Below are 21,025 nucleotides of genomic sequence, written 5' to 3'. Positions count from 1 at the left end.
ACCTCCCCCTCAGTGCTCAGTCCCTTGAAGTCCTGAGGTCACCAGTCCCCAGTACTACTTTCCCAAGGTCATCAGGCCTTTGCTTTGATCTCAACCTTCCTGACCCCTTGTCTTCAGCTACTGACCCTGTTGGTTCCTTCCTCCCCCCCCCCTTCTCCCTTCTCCTCCCCTCCCCCCATATCCTCTTCATCCCATGTTTTGGGGACTGTCCCTTGACCTGCTTCTCTTCTTATCAAATGAACTATTTTTTAATTACTTGACACATTATAGCAACACATCAGTTCCTTTCCCCTCCCTTTCTCCTACCAGAAGGACCTCAGCAGGATCCACATTCTCCTATGCTTAGCTGACCCCCCAAGGCTGTTTCCTGGGCCACCCCAAGCTTGAGGGATTCAGTCCTCTCCTGCACTTTTGGTGTCTCAGATGCAACAGGGTCCACACTGTAACTCACTCTTAACTTCTGAACTCTCTGTCCCTCCAACTTGCCCATTTCTGGCAAGAGCACTGCCATCTTTTCCATCTCTCCCACTCACAAATTCAGACTCGTCACCCTTCCTCCCCCTTCATTCACTCACCTGGCTTCTCAGAATTTTTCCCATCTCTCATCCCCTAATTCAGGCTCTTGTCACTCAGCACTTCGACCATTGTGATTGGTGACTGTTGTGATGTCGTCATGTGTTGTCATGATGCCCTTTAGACCTTCATAGTCTTGCCCCAATGACCTTGCCAGAATATCTTTACCTCATTTCTCTTGACCCTGTCTATGCTGGTGCCAAACTAAGCCACTTCCTATTCCCCAACCTTGCCATTCCAATTCCTGCCTTTGTGCCAAAAGCCTCCATTGCCTAGGAGGCTTTTCCTATCCCATCTGTTTCTTCCAGTTAGTTCTTCAACTCTTTTAAGGCTCAGCTTAGGAGCTATCTCCTATGGAAGTCTTCCTGAATCTTCCCAGTTCTTAGTTCTTTCTCCTTCCTTAAATTATTTTATTTAGATTTATCATTTACATGGGAATTATGGTTTCTTGAAGTGGATAGAACCCAAGTTTTTTTAGGGGAGGGGATGGACTTGTCTTTTTTTGGTTTTTATGCTCTCAGAAACTAGGAAGGTACTTATCAAATGAATGTTTGTTTGGAGAGATGAATGGATGGTCAGTCAGGTGGAAGAAAGGAAGGAAGGGTGGGTGGGTGGGTGGATAGTTGTTTGGTTGGATGGATGGAAGCAAGGTTCAGTGGGTAATTTGATGAATGGTTGGCTAGGCAGGCAGATGGATTGTGAGATGGATGGGTGACTGTTGAGTGGATGGTGGGTTGTGTAGATGGATGGATTGTGGAACAGGTAAGGCCTGGACTATTGGTTCTTCAGTCTTTTCCCTTCTCCAAAGATATCAAATTGTTATTCTTAAAACATGGATCTGATTGTGTTGTTCCCTACTACCAAATCTCCTGTGGCTCCCTATTGCTTCTAGGATAAAACACAAAATCTTCAACCTTGCATTTAAGGTCTTCTACAGTTTGCCTCCCATTTACCTTTCCAGGCTTATTTGCTACGACTTCCCTTTATATATCCTTAGTGGATAGAACATTGGGCCAAGAATCAGGAAACTCTGAGTTTAAATCTGGCTTCAGACCCTTCTTAGCTGTCACTGACCTTCTGTTTGCCTCAGTATTCTCAACTGTATAATGGAGTTAATAACAGCACCTCCCTCCCAGGGTGGTTGTAAGGAGCAAAGAAGATAGATGTAAAGTTTTGACCATAGTACCTGGCACTGTGTTAGTGTTGGTGTTAGTTCTGAGCCCCATTAGACTGGCTGGTGGGCTGGTCCCTGTAAAACAGTAGCTCATTCTGTTCCCTCCTCTGCCTGGCTCAGGATCTGTTGCTTTCTCTAGGTCATAGCTCAGGTGCTGCTGGAGGCAGTTCCTGACCCTCCCTTCCCTCCACCCCCCCCCCCAACTGTGTTGACACAGACTAGTGGCGGAACTCTGGGAATTTGTGGAGAAGATGATGCCCTGCAACTGCAAACCTCCACATTGCAACTTCCCTCTACCAATGACAACTCAACCTTTGTATTTACTTTTCTGCGTAATTTTCCCCCTCCCCTACTAACCCTAACCCTGATCCAGGTTGAATAGAAATTCTTCAGGCTAGACCTTGTTTGCGGTCTTGTCTCTCTCCTCGGGAGGGCCAGCACAGTACCTGGGATGTAGCATGGACTTAATACGTGGCTGCTGAATAGAATTGAATTGAGGAGGCAGTAAAAGGATAAAAAGATTGCATGGCTGCATTCCTACAAGCTGGTCACATAGATGGACAAAAGGACAGTTAGGGTGTGTGGATGGATGGATGGATGGATGGATGGATGGATGGATGGATGGATCGAGGCACACATGGATGAATGGAGGGATGGGTCCATGAATGAATGGATAGAGATATACATAGATGAATTCCTTAGATGATGAATAGTTGGTTCTAAGCCATAAGGTTACCTTCTCAGACCTGTGAGTCCGTGTGTCCAAAGAAATGGAATTATAACAGGTCCAGTAAAACAGTGATAGAGTGGGTAACAATGGAAAAATCTTGAAGTGAGCATTAGAAGACTTGGGTTCTAGTTTCAGCAAGGCTTGTTATATAGTACAAAGCCTAGGCAACTTCTCTTTGAACCTGTTTCTTCCTCAACAAGAAAGATAATTCAGAATGGGGTGCACAGAGAGACAGAAGAAAAGGGCCTTGAGGAGCTAGTGCATCATTGGTGACCAGGGTCCCCATAACTCCCATTTATAATATGTGGCCAGTTGGCCCAAGATGAGGAACTGGGGGAGGGGGGGACTTCATCTCATGGCCTTAGGCCTCTCTGGTGCCAAGCTCCCTAGGATCTTCTTAAGCAGGCATTTTCAAGTTCTGTAGACCAACCCCTTCTCAGCATTCCCATTAGCATTTGTTATTTATGTCCTGACTCCTGTAGGTGGGGGGCTCAAGGCCTGGCCCAATCCTAAGATCTTAGGAGGGAGGAGATGGAACCCTTTAAGAGCCCTGGAATGGGGGGGGAGGTGTCTGAGGACTCCTCAGGGTTTGCCTGTAAGCCTAGTCATGTAGGGCCATGGGCTAGGGGCTGTCATCCCTCCCCCACCCTTAGCCCAGTTCCCGTTCACCTTTCTGTGGCCAGAGCACCCCCAGGACTGGCTCCTGGCCCACCTAACAGCAGCTCTCCCTCTTTCTCTGTTGCCCACTGCCCATGGCCCCACCTCTCTCCACTCCCCTTCACCTTTCCTGCCCCTTCCCTCCCCTCCCCAGGGACGAGGAGCTAATGGAGGATGACGAGGACGGCCACCAGTTCTGCTGCCCCCCTTCCGAGTCCAGTAGCCCTGCTTCTAGGTAACCTGGAAGTCCAGAGGCTTCATCCTTCTCGGCCGGAGAATCCTTCCCCTGAGCCCTGGCTTGGAAGCGGGCCCCTCCCTCCATCTCGTCCCCCATTCCTTCCCTCCTCCGCTCTCTATGCAGAAGCCAAAGCCTTAAAGAACTGTGGTCGCCTCTGGTTCACTCTGGTCTGGAGGCTGCTGTACTGCAGGGCGCTTGCATTTCTCTGTCTCCCCTGGCCTTAGGGACCACACTGCTGATGGGGACAAGAATGAGACTTCTCCCCTGCCCTGGTCCCCCCTGGACTCAGTAGCTGGGCTGAGGAGAGGAGAGAAGGAGAAAGCTAGGGGAGGCAGGGGAGGGCTGGGGCAAGAGGAGCTGGTTTAGGAGCGTGCTCCCACTGGCTTGGGTATATCGAGGGCAGCTTGGCTCGGAGGACACTTCTGGGGAGCTTGGTCTCCTCTCCCCATTCCTACCATTTGCCGACTTCCAAGCTTCTGCCTACCGCCCCCTCCCAGGCCTTGGACCCGGATCGGACAGATCGTCTCTTCCCCCTCGACTTTCCCATTTCAATAAAAAAACAAGTCTGCCTTCTTCCTTCTTCCACTTTGGCAAGTCCTCTTTGGGCCTGACTTTCTGCTCTATATAAAGGGAGGAGGGTTAGGGTCGGCTACCCTGACTGGGAGGGGTCACAGAGCTGGGCACACACCAGGGGGCTGGAATGTTGTAGTGGGAAGCGGGATCTCCTAGTCACTCACTGGCTTCTGGAGATCTTAGCTGTATGACCTCCTCATCTCTAAAATCAGAATTCTAGTTGACCCACCAACCTCTCAGGGTGGTTGTGAAGAGAGCATTCTGTAAAAACTGTCTGGAGGTGTGTAACTTTGTGTGAGTGTGCTTCCCTGCCCCGCCTGCCTGTGTGGGGTGGGAGGTGGAGGGTTCTGAAGACTCATTAGCTACCTACCTTGGTGAGAATTCGTTCACTCTTTAGATCACCCTTTCTGAGACTTTAATGACTAGACCTTGATGCTAAATTGAATCAATAACTCAGGAGCTCCAAGAAGTGGGAAGGGCTTTGGGATCTCCCTAGAGTTGGAGTTCTGGGTCTCTTGGAGATGAGGAGTGACTTGAACCCAGGGCTCTAGGGCCAGATTTGAACCTAGACTTGCCTGTTTCCACTGAGCTCCTGAAAGACTCCAAGGTGTATTGACGCACAGGTTCAGCCTTGCCCCCCCCCCCCACTGGCCTTCAGAATGTGCTTTTCTACTTGCTTCTCTTGTCCTGCCTCCTGTCCTCCAACGATGTAGGGGATGACACCCAGATGCCCGTCATTAGGACTCGTTGAGGGCTGGGTCAGAGGCCCTGGCATTAGAGAGAGCAAATCTATGGGAGTTCACTGGCTCAACTGCTCTGTTCAGCCAAACTCCCTGGGGTATCAGGAGGGAAGGGGAAGGAGTCTGGCCTGGGAAAGGGGGGAAAAGGTGAGCCAGGCCGGGAAGGACCTAAAGAGAAGCCTCCATCAGAGGCCTGCCTGGTAGAGGAACTGACAGGAAGGCCACAATTTGAGCCCTAGTTCCCCCTCCTCTGGCAAATCCACTTTGTTCTCACTTGCCTTGGGGGGTGGGGGTGGGGTGGCTTCAGCTATTTGCTGCCCTGACACTTACTGGCAGCATGTTCCCCATGATTTTGGGACCTCCGTTCCTTTGAAGTTAAACAAAGCCCATGTCCAGCCTTTGCTCACTCATTTTTGTTCCTTATCAGATCTGAGAAAAGGACATGGTATGGCAGGGATGGAAAGGATGTTCGTGAACTCAAGGAGGAATTTGGGAGCAGTTGGGGACTTGAATGCCATCAAGTTTGGGTTAGAGGATATGGGATGATAGGCTGAGCTCACTAGCCAGAGGCTCATTCAAGCAATCTGGGTTGGGAGGAGCTCCGAGCTTGGGGGTGAGAGATGGAAAAGGAGGTCTACTTAAATCATACCACTCCAGGCCTGGTGGGGGGGGCTGACAGGTCCCCTGGTTGCCAAGGTGATGCCTCCCCTCATCCAGAGGCTCCTTCCTACTTTGGAAGCTATGGCAACTGGCCAACCCCCTCCTCCATTTCCATGGCAACTATGTCCATCCCTAGCCCCCCCCCATATGCCAGGGTTTGGGGAGGTGGCTGAGCTTCGGGGGAAGACAGAGATGAAGGGAGAAAAGGAAGGAGACAGGAGGGGAAGATGGCAATGGAGTTGGGAAATAGAGAGAGGAAGATAGAGAAGAGAATCAGAAGGAGGGAGAAAGAAAGGATGGGGGAAAGGCAAAGCAGAGAAAAATAAGACTGTTAGGGAAAGGGTGGGGGGGGAGACAGGAATAATTATAAAGAGAGAAGGAGCTAGAAAGGGGAGATAGGGAAAAAGAGGAAGAGAGACAGGGTCACAGAGAGAACGAAGGGAGAAGCATAGAGAAATGAGATAGGAGAGACAGATAGTCATTCCCATGAGGAAGGAGAGCAGGCTGCCATCGGGGGGAGTGCTAGCAGTGGAGGGGTGTGGGCCCCAGTGTTGGGGCTCTGTAAGACCTACCAGGGTAAGGTCTGGTCAGTGGGAGGGCACTCCCCAGCTGGAGTGGACTGATCCTTGTTCCCCGTACCAGGGCATGGCTCCCCAGTCTTAGCATCCTGGGACCAATGCCTCCCCTACCTCTCTGCCAAGGCCACCCTGGCCCGATGAACCCATGCCGCCGCTGATGCCCTCTCCTTCCCCCTCCCCTTGCCCCATGTGGTACTGACCTCTTCAGCTCTTCCTGGGCCTCTGAGAGTGCACTCCCTCCCTGGGCTGGTTGCAGCAGGAAGAAAAGGGCTTGGGAAGAAAGGCCTGATTACCTTTTTAAGTCTTGGGGCCAGGGCCAAAGTATCCCTCCACTTTGGGCTAGCTGCATCCTCAGCTGTTCTCCGTTCCTAGGCAGCCAGGTTGCTATGGCAGGAAGAACCCAGGTACCTCCCAAAGGTGCTGGGGGCCCAAGTGGCCTAGTAAGGGAAGGAGGGAGGTTTGCCTGGCTGCTCTCCTCCTCCTGCCATGCCCCCTTCTGCTTCTTTGGGCTCCCCAGGGTGGAACTGACCACCCTGGCAGAGGAGATGAGGAAGAAGGAGAGATGGTCCCGAAGAGCTGCTGTCTACCTGTGAGGAGAGAGGAAATCAGGGGTTGGAGGGAGGAAGAGGAGGAGGAAGAGGCAAAAAAGAGGAGGGGGAGGGAGCAGGAGGGAGGAGGCAAGGAAGGCAACTCGACTTCTAGCCTCGTACCTGCGCGTCTCCCTTGGAGTCCTCTGTGCCAGCCTTGATCCCTGGCCCCCGACCTGTGGGGGAGGGAGAGCGCTGGGAAAGCCGAAGGCCAGATTGAGCAGCCAGTTAGACCTGGGAGGGGGCCATCAGGGACCCCAGAGCAAGGGTGCTCAGGTCCCCGGCCCCATCCATCCCTTACCCTCCTGCAGTGTGGAGGGCGATGCCCCGTCCAGTGATCTGGGCGTCGGGGCCAACAGTCCGGAAAACCAGGCCCCTTACCGTTGCGGGGGCAGTGGTGTCAGCGAGTTCGTCAAGTTGTCGGACCCCTATGAGTTGCCCCCAGCTGCCTGCCATGTCCACTTGCCTGGTCCATCTGCTGCCACTGGCCTGCCCTGGGCCCAGCGGGCTCGCCTCCAGCCTGCCAGCTTAGCACTCCGCAAGCAGGAAGAAGAAGAGATGAAGAGGTCCAAGGCCCTGTCTGACAGCTATGAGCTCTCCACAGACCTGCAGGACAAGAAGGTAGGTGTGGAGGGGTTGGAGACTGTCCATTTGGGACCCCACTTAGCCAGGTCATCCACATCGAGTCAACCCCTAGCGGCTGCCTTCTTCCTCCTCGTTCCTTCCCCCTCTCTTTCTCTACCTTCTTGTCCCCTCCTTCTCTCCTCTCCCTGCTCTCCTTTCTGCTATTTCCTTCTTCATTCCTCCCTCTTTTCTTTCTTTCTTCTCTCCTTCCATCTTCCTCCTCCTCCTTTGTCTTTCTGGCTGTCATCTCCCTCTTTCTTCTCCTTTCTTCTCTTTCTCTTCTACATCCCTATATTCTCCTTCCTTTGTCTGCTCCCTTCTCCCCTTCCTTCCTCCTCTCTTTTTTCTCCTCTTGTTCAGGTGGAGATGCTGGAGCGGAAGTATGGTGGCCCATTTCTCAGCCGACGAGCAGCACGCACCATCCAGACAGCCTTCCGTCAGTACCGCATGAACAAGAACTTTGAGCGGCTACGTAGCTCGGCCTCAGAGAGCCGCATGTCCAGGCGCATCATTTTGTCTAATATGCGCATGCAGTTCTCCTTTGAGGAGTATGACAAGGGCCAGACCGCTCCTTACTTTGAAGGCAAACCAGCCTCCTTGGATGAGGGGGCTATGGCGGGGGCCCGGGCCCATCGGCTAGAGCGTGGCCTCCCCTATGGTGGTTCCTGCAGTGGCTTGGATGGTGGCAGCTCTGTCACTACCTCTGGGGAGTTCTCCAATGACATTACCGAGCTGGAAGATTCCTTCTCCAAGCAGGTGAGGCTTCAGGGGTCACCCTTGACCTCTTCCCTCACCTCCCTTTCTACCTTTTGCTAATTAAACAATGAGTATCTGTTGGATCTTCACTGCTAGGCCCAGGGTCTTGGGTTGGCAACAGAGAGTAGCTCACAGGCCATTTAGGACAAGACAGGGTTTATTCATTTACCCTATTGCATTCACTCCACAAATAGATAGTGAATTGAGAGAGAGAGAGAGAGAGAGAGAGAGAGAGGAGAGAGAGAGAGAGAGGGGAAGAGGAGAGAGCAAGGAGAGAGAGAGAGGAGAGAGATCTGGCTTCTACTCCCACTGACATAAATCGGTTGACTGTGTGATCTTGGAGGAAGTACTTAACCCCTCTAAGACCAGAAATTAAAGTCAAGGGTCTAGTTTGCATCAGTAGAGGGAGTTTTCAGACCAGGAATGCCCCACCCTGCAAAAATATCAAGTCCAGTCCAAAACTAATCAGACATGAGTGGCCCCTGGGTGTTTTGGTGAGGAGGAGAAAGGGGCAGGATCCAGAGCATCTTCTCTTTGGATTGACTGATGGGTCCTGCACCCTTTTCTCCCTGCCTTTTTGCCCCTATTCCCCCCTCTTCGCTGCAAACCTATGAGGCACAGGTGAAGTCCTTGGCAGAATCGATTGATGAGGCCCTGAACTGCCACAGTCTTCGGGGAGAGGAGGAGGAGGAGGAGGAAGAGGAGGAGGAGGATGAAGAGGAGGAGGAAGAGGAAGAGGAGGAGGAGGAGGAGGAGGAGGAGGAGGAGACAGCGGAGCCAGGGAGAGTGGAGGTCTCGGGGCCCCTCCCAGAGCAGGCAGAGGTCCGGGACCGGGACCATCATGGGGACAGCACGGGCACTTCTTTCAGTGATGTTACCCTCTATTTGGATGAAGCCACTGGGCCTGTGTCTCCACTTTCTCCAGACCACCCAGTCAGCAGTGGCGACATCCCACAGCCACCTCTGCCACCCCCGCCACCTGGGGCTAGCAATGCTCGGGAGGAGGACATGGGGGCCCGTCGGGGCCCCCCTTGTCTCGAATGTAGGGACTTCCGCCTGCGGGCAGCCCACCTTCCACTGCTGACCATCGAACCACCCAGTGATAGCTCTGTGGACCTCAGTGACCGTTCTGACCGGGGCTCTATTCACCGGCAGTTGGGTAATTATGAGGCTGCTGGAACTGGCAGCCCCCATGGGACCCTGCAGCAACACTCAGAGCCACCACCGCCTGGGCGACCCCCTCACCCCCTCCGCCACTACCCAGCTCCTGAGGCTAGTGGTCTAGGGCCCCCTCCTCCACCCCCTGGAAGCTCTGCCCTCAACAGCAGTGGTCCCTCTGGAGCTGGTGGTAGCCGAATCCTCATGGGCAAGTGTGAGGCTGGTACAGCTCCTGTGACTGGTGGTGGCGGTGGCGGTGGAGACAACTCTGATGGGGAGCCTGATAGCTTGAACAGTACCACCAATTCAAATGAAACCATCAACTGTAGTTCAGGTTCTTCCTCGAGGGATAGCTTGCGGGAGCCCCCTGCCCCGCTGGGCTCCCAAACTTATCAGCGGGAGACCAGGCACAGTTGGGACTCACCGGCCTTCAACAATGATGTGGTCCAGAGACGGCATTACCGCATAGGCCTCAACCTCTTTAACAAGTAGGTTTCCCCAGATTCAACCTTTCCTATGTCAGACCTCCTTCTCCTATTTGCCCCACTTTCCTCCCTGAGCTTCCTTTTTCTGCTCTTCATCCCACTATCTCCTCCTCCCTTTTCTCTTTTTTCAACCCCTTCCTTCCCCTGTAGTCCAGTGATCTGGGAGTCATCTGGGTTTCCATGTGATTGCAATCTGCATGACCTTGGGCCTTGGTCTTCAAATATTTTGGAAACAGTAGTGTACTCTACATGTGTGTAAGCTTGAGCATGTCATGTATGTATACAGATGTGATGTACATACATGTGTGTACACACATGTATCCTGGAGTACCTTGTGGGTAGTGTGGCTTGGCAAATGTGAACATTGATTCTTATCCCCTAGGAAACCAGAGAAAGGCATCCAGTACTTGATCGAGCGCGGCTTCTTGTCCGACACACCCGTAGGGGTGGCCCACTTCATCCTGGAGCGGAAGGGTCTGAGCCGCCAGATGATCGGGGAGTTTCTGGGCAACCGGCAAAAACAGTTCAACAGGGATGTGCTCGAGTGAGAAGGGGCAACCTGGGATGGTCCCTTCCCTTGGGTGTCTGGTGCCCCCAGATTGGGAAAGTCCCTTTAGATCTTCTTCAAAAAGGGGGTGGGAAATGTAAGACCTTGATGGTTCTTACATTAGCTTTTAGTCTTAACTCTGCTATTTCCTAGCAGTGGGACTTTGGACAAGTCCCATCCCTGCTCTGAACCTGCCAGTGAAGGAGCTGGACTGCCATACTATCTATATCCATTCATCTCCATGGGCCTTTTCACTAGATTCCAAGGAAAGGAGAATGGTGGTGGGCTGATAGCCTGCTAAAGAGTATATACCATCTTTCTCTTGGGTCCTCAAATAGCTGCGTGGTAGATGAGATGGATTTCTCTTCCATGGATCTGGATGATGCTCTGCGAAGGTTCCAGTCTCACATTCGAGTACAGGGAGAGGCCCAAAAAGTGGAACGGCTCATTGAGGCCTTCAGGTAAACCCCTGCTACTTCCCTATCTCTGGAGGCAGTAGCCAAACAGAAGTTGCTGAGGGTGGGGTACTTGGTGATGCTAAGAACCCAGGAAAGTTTTGCACATTTGTGAGGAAAGACAGGCAGATAGAGGTAGGCTACCTTGGACAAGTCCCTCCCCCTCTTTGGGATTCCATCTCTGCCTTTGTAAAATAGGGACATTAAAAAAAAAAATTACCACCATTTATTATCTCTTCCTCCCAATTTACACTCTACCCTGTTGAAGAAGAAAGTCTCTCCTAACAAATCAGCAGCATCCAGCAAATTACATGCCCTGAGTTCAAATGTGACCTCAGACACAGTACTTAGCTGTGTGACCTTGGGCGTCACTTAACCCCATTGCCCTGCCAAAAAAAAAAAAAGAAATAAAAGAAAAAGTACATCAGACACTCATAGACTCAATCACACTGCTAAACAGCAAGGAAGCTTTGAGCTGCTCCACTTCTGAGCCTGTTTTGTTCAGCCCTCCTTAAGTATCCTGGGAACCCCTGCTCCTGGGTGCTCACCATGTTGATGTCTGATTGGGGACTCCTGACAGTGGAGATCCCTGATAAGTTTTAGCCCATGGCAGTTTAGAGCTCCCAAGCTCTACCAGTCTCAGCCTCCCAGTTGCAGCAATTCCAGGAGGACACTACCATGCCTGGTGATTTCTATTTCATAACATTGGTATAGCATAACTTGTTCAGCCATCTCCCAATGCTACCCACCCCTCCACAAACACAGCTGCTCAGAGTACTTTGGATACATATAGCTCTTTTCTCTCTTTCTCTGATCTCTTGGAGATGGAAATTTGGCAATAATATTGCTGGGTCAACAGATATATCCATTTAATCATTTTTAAGGCATGATGCACAAGACCCTCCAACAATCGTCAGTCTTCTTGCTAGTTTGATGGGTATAATCACATTTACTTTAATTGTGTGATTCTCAAGTTATTCCTAATTTGGAGCATTTTTTTCTCATAGTTATTGACAGTATAGATTTTTTATTTGTTTATTTATTTTGGTTTTTGCAAGGCAATGGGGTTAAGTGACTTGCCCAAGATCACACAGCTAGGTAATTATGAAGTGTCTGAGGCTGAATTTGAGCTCAGGTCCTCCTGACTCCAGGGCCGGTGCTCTAGCCACTGATTTCTTTAAGAAAGTCTTGTTCATGTGATTTTTTGGGTGGGGGAGGGGTTTGGTTTTTTTCATGGTAGTAAGGTTAAGTGACTTGCCCAAGGTCACACAGCTGGGTAATTAAGTGTCTGAGACCCTGGCTGGTGATCTATCCACTGTGCCACCTAGCTGCCCTTTGTGTGTGTGTGTGTGCCTTTATTCTTAAGACTTTTTTGATAATATTTCTTAAATGACCTATCTCCTAAGGTTTTTGGTAGGAAAATGCATTGGAAGTCAAGCCATATTAACTGATATTTTCTTAAGATATTTGGGGATCAAAAAGGTCCCTGGGGGTGGGAGCAGCTAGAAATGGAGCTGGTGACAGGGGCAGCACAACCCATGACCAGAACTGAGCACAATAAGCATATCTGACTTCCTTTCGTTGAGCAGCCAGCGCTATTGCGTGTGCAATCCAGCCCTTGTGAGGCAGTTCCGGAACCCGGATACTATCTTCATCTTGGCCTTTGCTATCATCTTGCTCAACACAGACATGTACAGCCCTAATGTCAAGGCTGAACGCAAGATGAAACCTGAAGACTTCATCAAGAACCTTAGAGGTATGTTGAATGATGCCTGAATTACCTGTTTTGTACTGTGGCCTCGGGCTCATCCTTGGGCCCTGTTAGGTCTGTTTCCCTCCCTCCACCCCGCCCAGCCTCAGCATGAGTGATCGCAAAGTCTTCCTTCAGATCCAACAGGGTGAGATGCCATGACTTGGATGTAGCAGATCAGGTTTAATGAAGAGTGAGATTTCTCACAGATACTTCAACTCCCTAAATCCCCACCTCCTTGTGCCATCCTTGAAACCCTCAGCTTCTCTAAACCCCTTTCCCAGTCTGAGACTCTGGGATTCAGTGTTTCAGGCATGACAAGTCAGAAGTTAGAGAGACATTGGATACCTGTGATCCAGTGTTGTTGCCCCCTCTTTAGGTCTGTTTATCATCTATAAAATAACAGAGGATTTACTGAGATCTTTAAGCATCTCCCTTATTCAGGTGAATCTTGGCATTGTCACTATCCATTCAGTTAACTTCCAAACATCCCTTCTCACCTGAACTATTGCAGTGGCCTTCTATGTGGTCTTATCTCATCTCATCCCTGATCATTCTCTACTCAAGTCCTCCACCCACATAAGCTCTGAGGCTGCCTAGTATCTTCTGGAGCCAATATGGAGGCCTCAATCTGACCTTTCAACTTGGCACCTTCCTAAGCATCTCAGTGAATATCTTTCACCAGTGACCCCCCATGCATGCCATGCTTTCCCTCCTCATTTTTGCCTCCGGGAATATCAGGTTTCCTTTAAGCCTAAGCTCAAACGTCATCTTGTATGTATATGAAGTTTTCCCTTCTCTCTTCAAGCTACCCTACATGTATTTTGCTTTGTTTTTGCAAGGCAGTGGGGTTAAGTGACTTGGCCAAGGTCATATCACACAGCTAGGCAATTAAGTGTCTGAGGCTAGATCTGAACTCAGGTCCTCCTGACTCTAGGGCCAGTGTTCTATCCACCGTGCCACCTAGCCACCCCACCTGCATGTATTTTGTAGCATGAACACAGTGGTCAGCACACAGCAAGCACTTAATAAATGCTTCTTGATTGAACACCTTTAACATAGCAGACACTGTGCTAGGGGCTAGGAATACAGAAATAAAAAGGGAACCAGACAAGAGAGACATGTTCACATCCAAGTCTATACAGGAGAAATAGTGATAAATGGCAAGCTAGTTTGGGGTGAAGAAAGAGCAAAGGTGAGGAGAGACCCATATGTGAGGAGCAGAGACAAAAACCCATTTGGTCTAGAGCATGAAAAGGGGATTACTATATAATGAAACTGGGAAGGAACAGGCAATGAAGGGCTTTGAAGGCTAAACAGAGCATTTTCTATTTGACAATGGAATGAGTTTATGGGGAGGCAGATATGATTAGCCCTGCTCCTTTGGAAAACCACTGGTAGCTGAATGGAGGACACAATGAAGTGGGGAGAGACCTAAGGCAGGTAGTTTTCATCAGTAGCTATTACAATAGTTCAGGAATAAGATGAGGACCTGTACCAGGGTCCAGGTGGTGTCAAAGGAGAGACATTGCAGAGGTGAAATCAACAACCTTGGCACCATATTGGATATAAGGGAGTGGTGAGAGATAAGTCTAGGATGACTCCTAGGTGGGGAGGCTGAGGGACTGGGAGGCTGGCATAGGCCTCAATAGTAATAGAAAAAGCAGGAGAGGGACAACTAGGTGGCGCAGTGGATAGAGCACTGGCCCTGGAGTCAGAAGAACCTGAGTTCAGAACGGGTCTCAGACACTTAATAATTGCCTGGCTGTATGACCTTGGGCAAATCACTAACCCCACTGCCTTGCAAAAACAAACAAACAAAAGAAACTGGAGGGGCATGAGTGGGGAGTTAGGGTGAAAGAGAATGAGTTGTTGTTGACACATTGAGTTTCAGATGCCTACTGGACATCCAGTGTGAGGTGTCTGGGTACCTGAGAAGTTAATGGAGATAGTAGACTGGAAGTCAGCAGAGAGCTGGGGCTCTAAACAGATATGATAATCATCAGCATAGAGATGGCTATTTAATCCACAAGCACTGATGAGATACTCCAGTGAAGTAGGGTAAAAGAGCAAAGGGTCCAGGACAAAATCTTCTGGGTATAACCTGGATGAGGATCCAGCAAAGGAGACAGAGAAGGAACCATCAGCTTGGTAGATGAACCAGAAAAGAATAAGGTTAGGACTGAGAAAAGGCAAAGATGCAATTAAGAGATAATGAGTGACTTTGAAGAAAGTAGTTTCAGTTGAATGATAGGTTGGAAGGCAGACTGCAGAGGATTGGAAAAGAGGGGATAGAGGAAATAAAGTGTAAATGCTTACAATGGCTCATCTTGTGCTCCCTCCAGGAGTTGACAATGGCGAAGACATCCCCCGGGACCTGCTAGTTGGCATTTACCAGCGGATCCAGGGCCGTGAGCTGAGGACTAATGATGATCATGTGTCCCAGGTGCAGGCCGTGGAGCGCATGATTGTGGGCAAGAAACCAGTGAGTATCAGGAACTGAGCCTGACTCTGGTTCCCTGGCCTAAATGGAATTTCAATTTGGCCTTCACTTTTCTCTAAAATTGAGCTCAACTGCAGAGTCAGGGGAGTCATTGAGGTTCATCATGCCTATGATTTCCCATCTGTCCAGGTGCTTTCCCTGCCCCACCGGCGCCTGGTCTGTTGCTGCCAACTCTATGAGGTGCCTGACCCCAACAGGCCACAGAGGCTTGGCCTTCACCAGCGTGAAGTCTTTCTCTTCAATGACCTGCTTGTGGTATGAGTATTTGGGGTAGTTGGTGGGATGAATATGTGGAATTCTGTCATGACCTAGCCACATCTAGGCTGGTGGTGGGGGTGGAGTTTCTGAGTACTTTCAGTTGCCTTAAACTTAAAATTCATTGATAAAGGCCAATTTTCTCTTTTTTGGAGAGGGGTCTTATCTTTTCTAATTAAAATAAATGGCTGTCTCCCAGTGAGAAGCAACATGGTATAAGGCAGGGTTCATCATGGACCCCTTGGATGATCAGTTTAGGAAGAAAGAATGAATTCATATACCATGAAATTAGAATTCCTGGGAGAGATGGGTGAATGGAGGACTAACCTTGGAATCAGGACGACATGGGTTCGTTCACGCCTCTGCTGTGAGGCACATACACATACACTTGCAGAAACACAAACACAGACTTGGACACAGACAGACTCACAGACACATGGGGTAGAACTGTACTGCACTAGACAGGTAGGGCACAGGAGGTGAGATTAATGAACAATTACTGTGGAAATGTAGATGTTTGTGCACTAGTTCCTTCCACTCCTTTGATTCAGTCACAGGTTGGACCCAACCAAAGAAGTTATTGATATACCCTTGGAAACCCATTGAATTCTCCCTTGAATAAAGAAAACGTCTAACAGAATCCAAGAAAGCAAGCAGCCATGTTCAGTAGTGGGGCTCATACTCTTTTATACCCAGAGTCCCCCACCTCTCTACCAATTAGTCTGGGGGGGTATCATCCTCATCAAAGTCTTGTGTTCTTGGGGTAGGTTCCCTAGTTTTCCTGCCCACAAGTAAGTACCCACATGGTTTGTGGGCTCCCACAAACAAGGATGCTTGGAAGCATGTCTTGTATGCAGAGCCAGTTTGTGCCAGTGTAGTAGGATAGTGTATCCAGCCTCCTGCAGCTCCTCCAACAGACTTCTTTCTATTTTGTGATCAACTTTGCCAAGTGGGAGGGCTACAGGAAACCAGGTTTGGAGTTCTTTCAACAGGCATTGCTTGGATTTGAGAGGTCATGAGCTCCCTCCCATAGCTCTCTGTTCTCTGCCACAGGTCACCAAAATTTTCCAGAAGAAGAAAATCTTGGTAACCTACAGTTTTCGCCAGTCCTTTCCCCTTGTTGAAATGCAACTACAACTCTTCCAGAATTCATGTGAGTACTCTGGGACTTTTTTTTTGTGGGGGGGGGGGGAGGGCCCAAAGGAGGGGAGAGGGATGGGAAGCATGTCTATTCGGGAATTATCTCAACAGCTGCAAGATGGAGAAGTGGTCAGGGAACATGTCTTAGTTCCATTTTTGTAGCCACCAGAAATCTCTGGGCGGTGTAGGCACTTCATCTGTTTTTAGAATGAATGAATAAGCCCCTTTACTAGATCACATCTTAGCTAAAGTTGGAAGCTTCCCACAAAATGGTGATCCCAGTTTGTTCCAGGGTACGCAGAGGTACAGGAGGGCCAATTCTTGCCATGGATTCTTTCCTGGATTGCAAGCATTCCAAGAGAGGATTTCAGCCCAGGGGGAAAGAAGGAGCTAGGAGGTTTTCTGCTCTGATGGTGCCCATATCCTTTTTTTCCCCTCCGGCTCCTAACAGATTACCAGTTTGGCATCAAACTGCTATCTGCAGTGCCAGGAGGGGAGCGGAAGGTGCTCATCATATTCAATGCACCTAGCCTCCAAGACCGGCTTCGATTTACATCTGACCTCCGAGAGTCCATAGCTGAAGTACAAGAGATGGAAAAGTATCGTGTAGAATGTGAGTGGCTTCCCTTAGTTTGACCCTTCAGTAAGCTAGCTGGGCTCCAGCTTCCACGTGGCTCCTGATGGAGTTTCCTCCTCTGTGCCTTTTAATAGTTGGTTGGGGGGGGGGGACAGGAAGTGAGATGAGAAGAGATGAGCTGCCTCTTCTTCCCACTCCTTGGGGTTTTGAAAAAGCAAAGATTCCCCAGGAGAAAGGGCTTCAATTCTAAGGTTTAAGAAGTCCAAAAGCTTCAAATATGATAGGTTGAATCCCTTTTAATATCTGCTTTTCTAGAGCAGGAAGAGTCACTATTGTGACCTCTTGACTCTGAGTCTGGAAGTGCAAGAATTGTCACTTCCTGGTTCCTAAGGATCTGTCATGAGCTGGCTCTCCATCAGTGATTTCAGACCATTTAGATATAGATAGCTAGATATTGAAAGTCAGACAGATAAGACAGACATACATATACACAAATAGATAAATATAACAGACAGAGAGGTGTTAGTTGGGCTGAAAAATTCTTCCTGTAGACATTATATAAGTGATGAATCTGTCCAAACTTAGCCAGGCTGGGCCTTGGGACACAAGACTTACAGTCCACAAAGTTAGGGAGAAAGTCTCAAATGTTGGAAGGGTTAGAAAGCTCTCTTCTTGCAGTAGCCCAGAGAGGTTGGGAGTCTGAGTTGTAGGATGATGGTTTTACAGAGCAGGAAACTTAAGGCACAGAGAGGGAAGTCACTTATTTAGTGTGACTGAGTCAGGATGGAACCCTGATCTTAGCTTTGGAGGAGTGGAAAGAGTTCTGAATTCAAGCAAGTCCAAGATGAATTTTCAAAAGTATAAAAATCTACAGATGTTTGGGTCAAACAGTTTGAGGTAGGTAGCAATTGAGAGAAAGAATGCACAATTCTAAAAAGGAAAGAGAATCCTGAGGCCACAAGTCTGACAGGCTAAGAGATTCTGCTCCAGATCTGAAATCTGCACCCCCCCATCTTGAGGAGGGTGGCCTTTAAGGATGAAGGTGGTACATTAAGGAGGGGGGCAGGTAAAGAATTACTAATGAAGAGGCCTGCTCTTCCCCCACCCATACGTGCAGCGGAACTAGAGAAGCAGAAGGGGGTGATGCGACCTAACACCTCCCAACCAACTGGCTCCAAGGATGCAGTGAACGGCACACTGCCCCGATCCAGCCTGGAGGACACATATGGCCTTGGTGATGGTCTGAAGCGGAGTGCCCTTAGCAGCTCTCTCCGAGACCTCTCTGATGCAGGTCAGGATTGCACCCCCTGGGGTGTGGTGTTGGCAGGGAAGGGGGAACCTGGTGAGCAGGGACAGAATCCTCTTCTCCTTATCGGGGCCATTTCTCCTGCTCATCTGCTCTTTTCAACAAGCTCCTTCAACAGTGGTCCAGGTCCCAGGGTTCACAGTGTCAGACAGACATGAGCTTAGGATCTAGAGCAGTGCAACTTTGAGGAGAGGAAAATATGACAGGAAGCCAGGAGGAGCCGGGCACACCCTCTCTCTGTCTCCTACCCCTCTGCCTCCTCTTGCCTTTCTCCTTTTCCTCTGCTGTCTTCATCTGCCTCCTAGAAGGGAAGGGTAGAAGAATGGAGGGGACCCCCAAGGGTGAGGAGGGGGAAAAGATCCTTTAGGGTTGTGCGAAGCCCTCCCCTGACCCTCGTTGCTTGCGGGCACAGGGAAGCGGGGGCGACGTAACAGCGTGGGATCATTGGACAGCACCATCGAAGTAAGTGGGGTGGCCTGACTCCCCCCCTGTCTGCATGGGGCTGAATGCCTGCTGCCACTAATGGGGAGAAACAATGGAGAGAGATGAGCCCCCTCTGTCTCTGCTCCTTTTGTCTGTCCGTCTTTCCTTCTTTCCTACTTTCTCTTTCCATTCCAATTTTCCAGGGAAGTGATTCTGGTGATGTCCAAGTGACAGGGTTGGGGAAGATCTTCCTGGAGGAGACAGAGGAGGAGGAGAAGCAGGAGGAGAAGAGGGAGGAATAGTGTCAGGAAAAGGGGGAGGTGGGGGGGGTGCAGGGAGGCATTGGTTTGAACCTTCCTGAGCCTCAATTCCCTCATCTTTCCCTATCCCCACCCTAACTTTGGAAGTCAGTGTAGAATAAAAGGCTGAATTGAGAACAAGGGAGTGTGAGCGGCAGGCCCAGGGGCTGCTGCTTCCAGCTGGGCCTGATCCCCTCTCCTTCTCCCCTCCCCCTTTCCCCACTTCCTGGTGTCCCCCATCCTGCCAGGGCTCTATTATTAGCAGCCCCCGCCCACACCAGCGGATGCCTCCACCCCTGCCTCCAGCTCCACCGCCATCTGAGGAGTATAAGACACAGCAGCGCCCAGCGTCCAACTCATCCTCCTTTCTGGGCTCACTGTTCGGCAGTAGAAGGGGCAAAGGCCCTTTCCAGACCCCTCCGGGGCCTACATCTGCTTCCTCCTCCTCTGCCTCTTCTTCCCACCACCACCACCACCACCACCACCACCACCACCATCCCCCTCCAGCTACAGCACCCCATCATCCTCCTCCAGCCCCAGCCCCCCACCACATCCATGCAGATGGCCCTTCCAAGCTTCAGGCCCTCCATGCTCAGTATTGCCATGTCTCTGGGGGGCCAGCCCCACCCCCTCCACCCTACCACTCCCAGCCTGCGCCCCCTCCACCCCCACCTCAGCCAGCCCCTCTTCCCCAGGTGGGCACTATCCCACCACCACCTGCCTCAGCACCACCTGTTGGGCCACACCGTCACTTTCTCGGTGGGCACGGGCCTCAGCACTTTACATTGGGTCGGGCTGGGGGCCGAGCCAAACGGGGGGCAGCTGGGGCAGCCTCCATGGGGGGGCGGTACCCCCTGCACCAACCCACTTCACCCCTGCCTCTCTACAGTCCAGCCCCACACCATGGGTTGGTCCACCATGCATACCCTCCACCAGGCCCACCACCATCTGGTGTCCACCATGTGGCCAGTGCATCCAAACAGGGCCCCAAGCACTTTATCTTTGGTGGGCACCCCCCACCGATGATGTCCCGGTCAGCACCTGGAGGGCCCTATGGGGGTGGAGGGGGCGGTGGGGGCCACTCTGGCCCAGTGCATCCACCACAGTCACCACTGTCACCTCACTCACCCGTGATACCACCCCACCCTTCATACCCACCACTTCCTCCACCCTCACCCCATACCCCACTCACCCCACATTCACCTGCACCACCCACCTCTCCCCACCCACCACCCCATAGCCACAGTCATGGCCATCCCCATGGTCACGGCCATGGTCCTGGGAACCCAAAGCCCAAGCCAGCAAGTAGGATCAGCACTGTTGTTTGAATCACAAGCAGAAGGTTGGCTCACCCCATGTTTTGGGTTGGCCTTGGATCCTCCTAGAACACTCTGCCTGCCCTTCTTAAAAAAAAAAATACTTCTGTGTATAGAACACATGAGAGATGTGGCCACCAACTGACCCTGTCCCAGGTCCTCCTCCTAGGGGGGTGTTGGGTGAACTTCCATTTCCCCTCCCCAGGCTAACAACTCCCCTCTGTCAAATTGAGGGGGTTATTTCCAGATTTTCAGTCTATGATCTTTTGTTGTCTGTCCCCCCTGCCCTCCCCTCCCCCCTGCCCCATGAGGCTCAGTTTCTCCTGTAAAACAAGAAAGTTCACCTGAATCAATCCAAATCAATCTGGCACCAGCCTAAGATCTTTACCAGGGGCCCACATTTCCCAGTTTCCCTCAAGGGTCAGGGCTTTCTCAAAACTTCACCATCATTGAGCAAGAGATATGGGGGCTAGAGGGAAAGGAGTAAAGTCTTCAACACCATGGTCGTTGCAGCATCAGAGGAGTCATAGGAGAGTTTAGTCAAGGTATGTTTGGTCCTAGAGGGGAGCTTTTAGAGAGACTCCCCTAGTTATGGAGATTGTGTCAACTGAGGGGAAAGATGGTCTAGACTTCACTGTGGGGAGTGGGGGTTGGAATGTTGTGGCTATGGGGTGGGGGAGGTCTCTTATCATAGAAATTTAGAGTCATACTTTTCTTTTGAGGGGACTGAATGCATGAAGAAAGGGTCTTGGCTAGAGGGCTGGAGCTAAGCTGACCTCTTGATGCTTGGGTCCCTCTTCTCTTCTGCCCATCTGCCCTTTCCAATTTGTCTCCTCTGATATTGGAGCTTAGGGGAATATCCTTCCTCATCAGTTGCTTTACCCTCCTCACCCAGAGTAGAAATTTTGATTTATACTGATT

General features: G+C 50.6%; 1 protein-coding gene across 3 annotated transcripts in view; it reads left to right on the top strand.

Annotated features, from left to right (window-relative positions):
• IQSEC2 (IQ motif and Sec7 domain ArfGEF 2) overlaps positions 1 to 20,769 on the top strand; it is a 36,069-nt gene extending 15,300 nt beyond the window's left edge. For all 3 annotated transcript variants that reach the window (XM_074207254.1, XM_074207256.1, XM_074207255.1), the window contains 13 exons: positions 6,822 to 7,131; positions 7,495 to 7,890; positions 8,512 to 9,536; positions 9,916 to 10,077; positions 10,419 to 10,541; positions 12,125 to 12,291; positions 14,631 to 14,770; positions 14,918 to 15,043; positions 16,097 to 16,196; positions 16,635 to 16,796; positions 17,878 to 18,051; positions 18,479 to 18,528; positions 19,037 to 20,769. In XM_074207254.1, coding sequence (XP_074063355.1) covers positions 6,822 to 7,131; positions 7,495 to 7,890; positions 8,512 to 9,536; positions 9,916 to 10,077; positions 10,419 to 10,541; positions 12,125 to 12,291; positions 14,631 to 14,770; positions 14,918 to 15,043; positions 16,097 to 16,196; positions 16,635 to 16,796; positions 17,878 to 18,051; positions 18,479 to 18,528; positions 19,037 to 20,116 — 4,015 coding nt within the window. In that variant the 3' untranslated portion in view covers positions 20,117 to 20,769. The remainder of the gene's footprint in view (positions 1 to 6,821; positions 7,132 to 7,494; positions 7,891 to 8,511; positions 9,537 to 9,915; positions 10,078 to 10,418; positions 10,542 to 12,124; positions 12,292 to 14,630; positions 14,771 to 14,917; positions 15,044 to 16,096; positions 16,197 to 16,634; positions 16,797 to 17,877; positions 18,052 to 18,478; positions 18,529 to 19,036) is intronic.
• The last annotated feature ends 256 nt before the right edge of the window (positions 20,770 to 21,025 follow it).

This window comes from Macrotis lagotis, chromosome X (assembly GCF_037893015.1).
Source record: "Macrotis lagotis isolate mMagLag1 chromosome X, bilby.v1.9.chrom.fasta, whole genome shotgun sequence".
Lineage (NCBI taxonomy): Eukaryota > Metazoa > Chordata > Mammalia > Peramelemorphia > Peramelidae > Macrotis > Macrotis lagotis.
The sequence above is the reverse complement of the archived record's forward strand: the minus strand, read 5'-3'. Positions and strand labels throughout refer to the sequence as shown.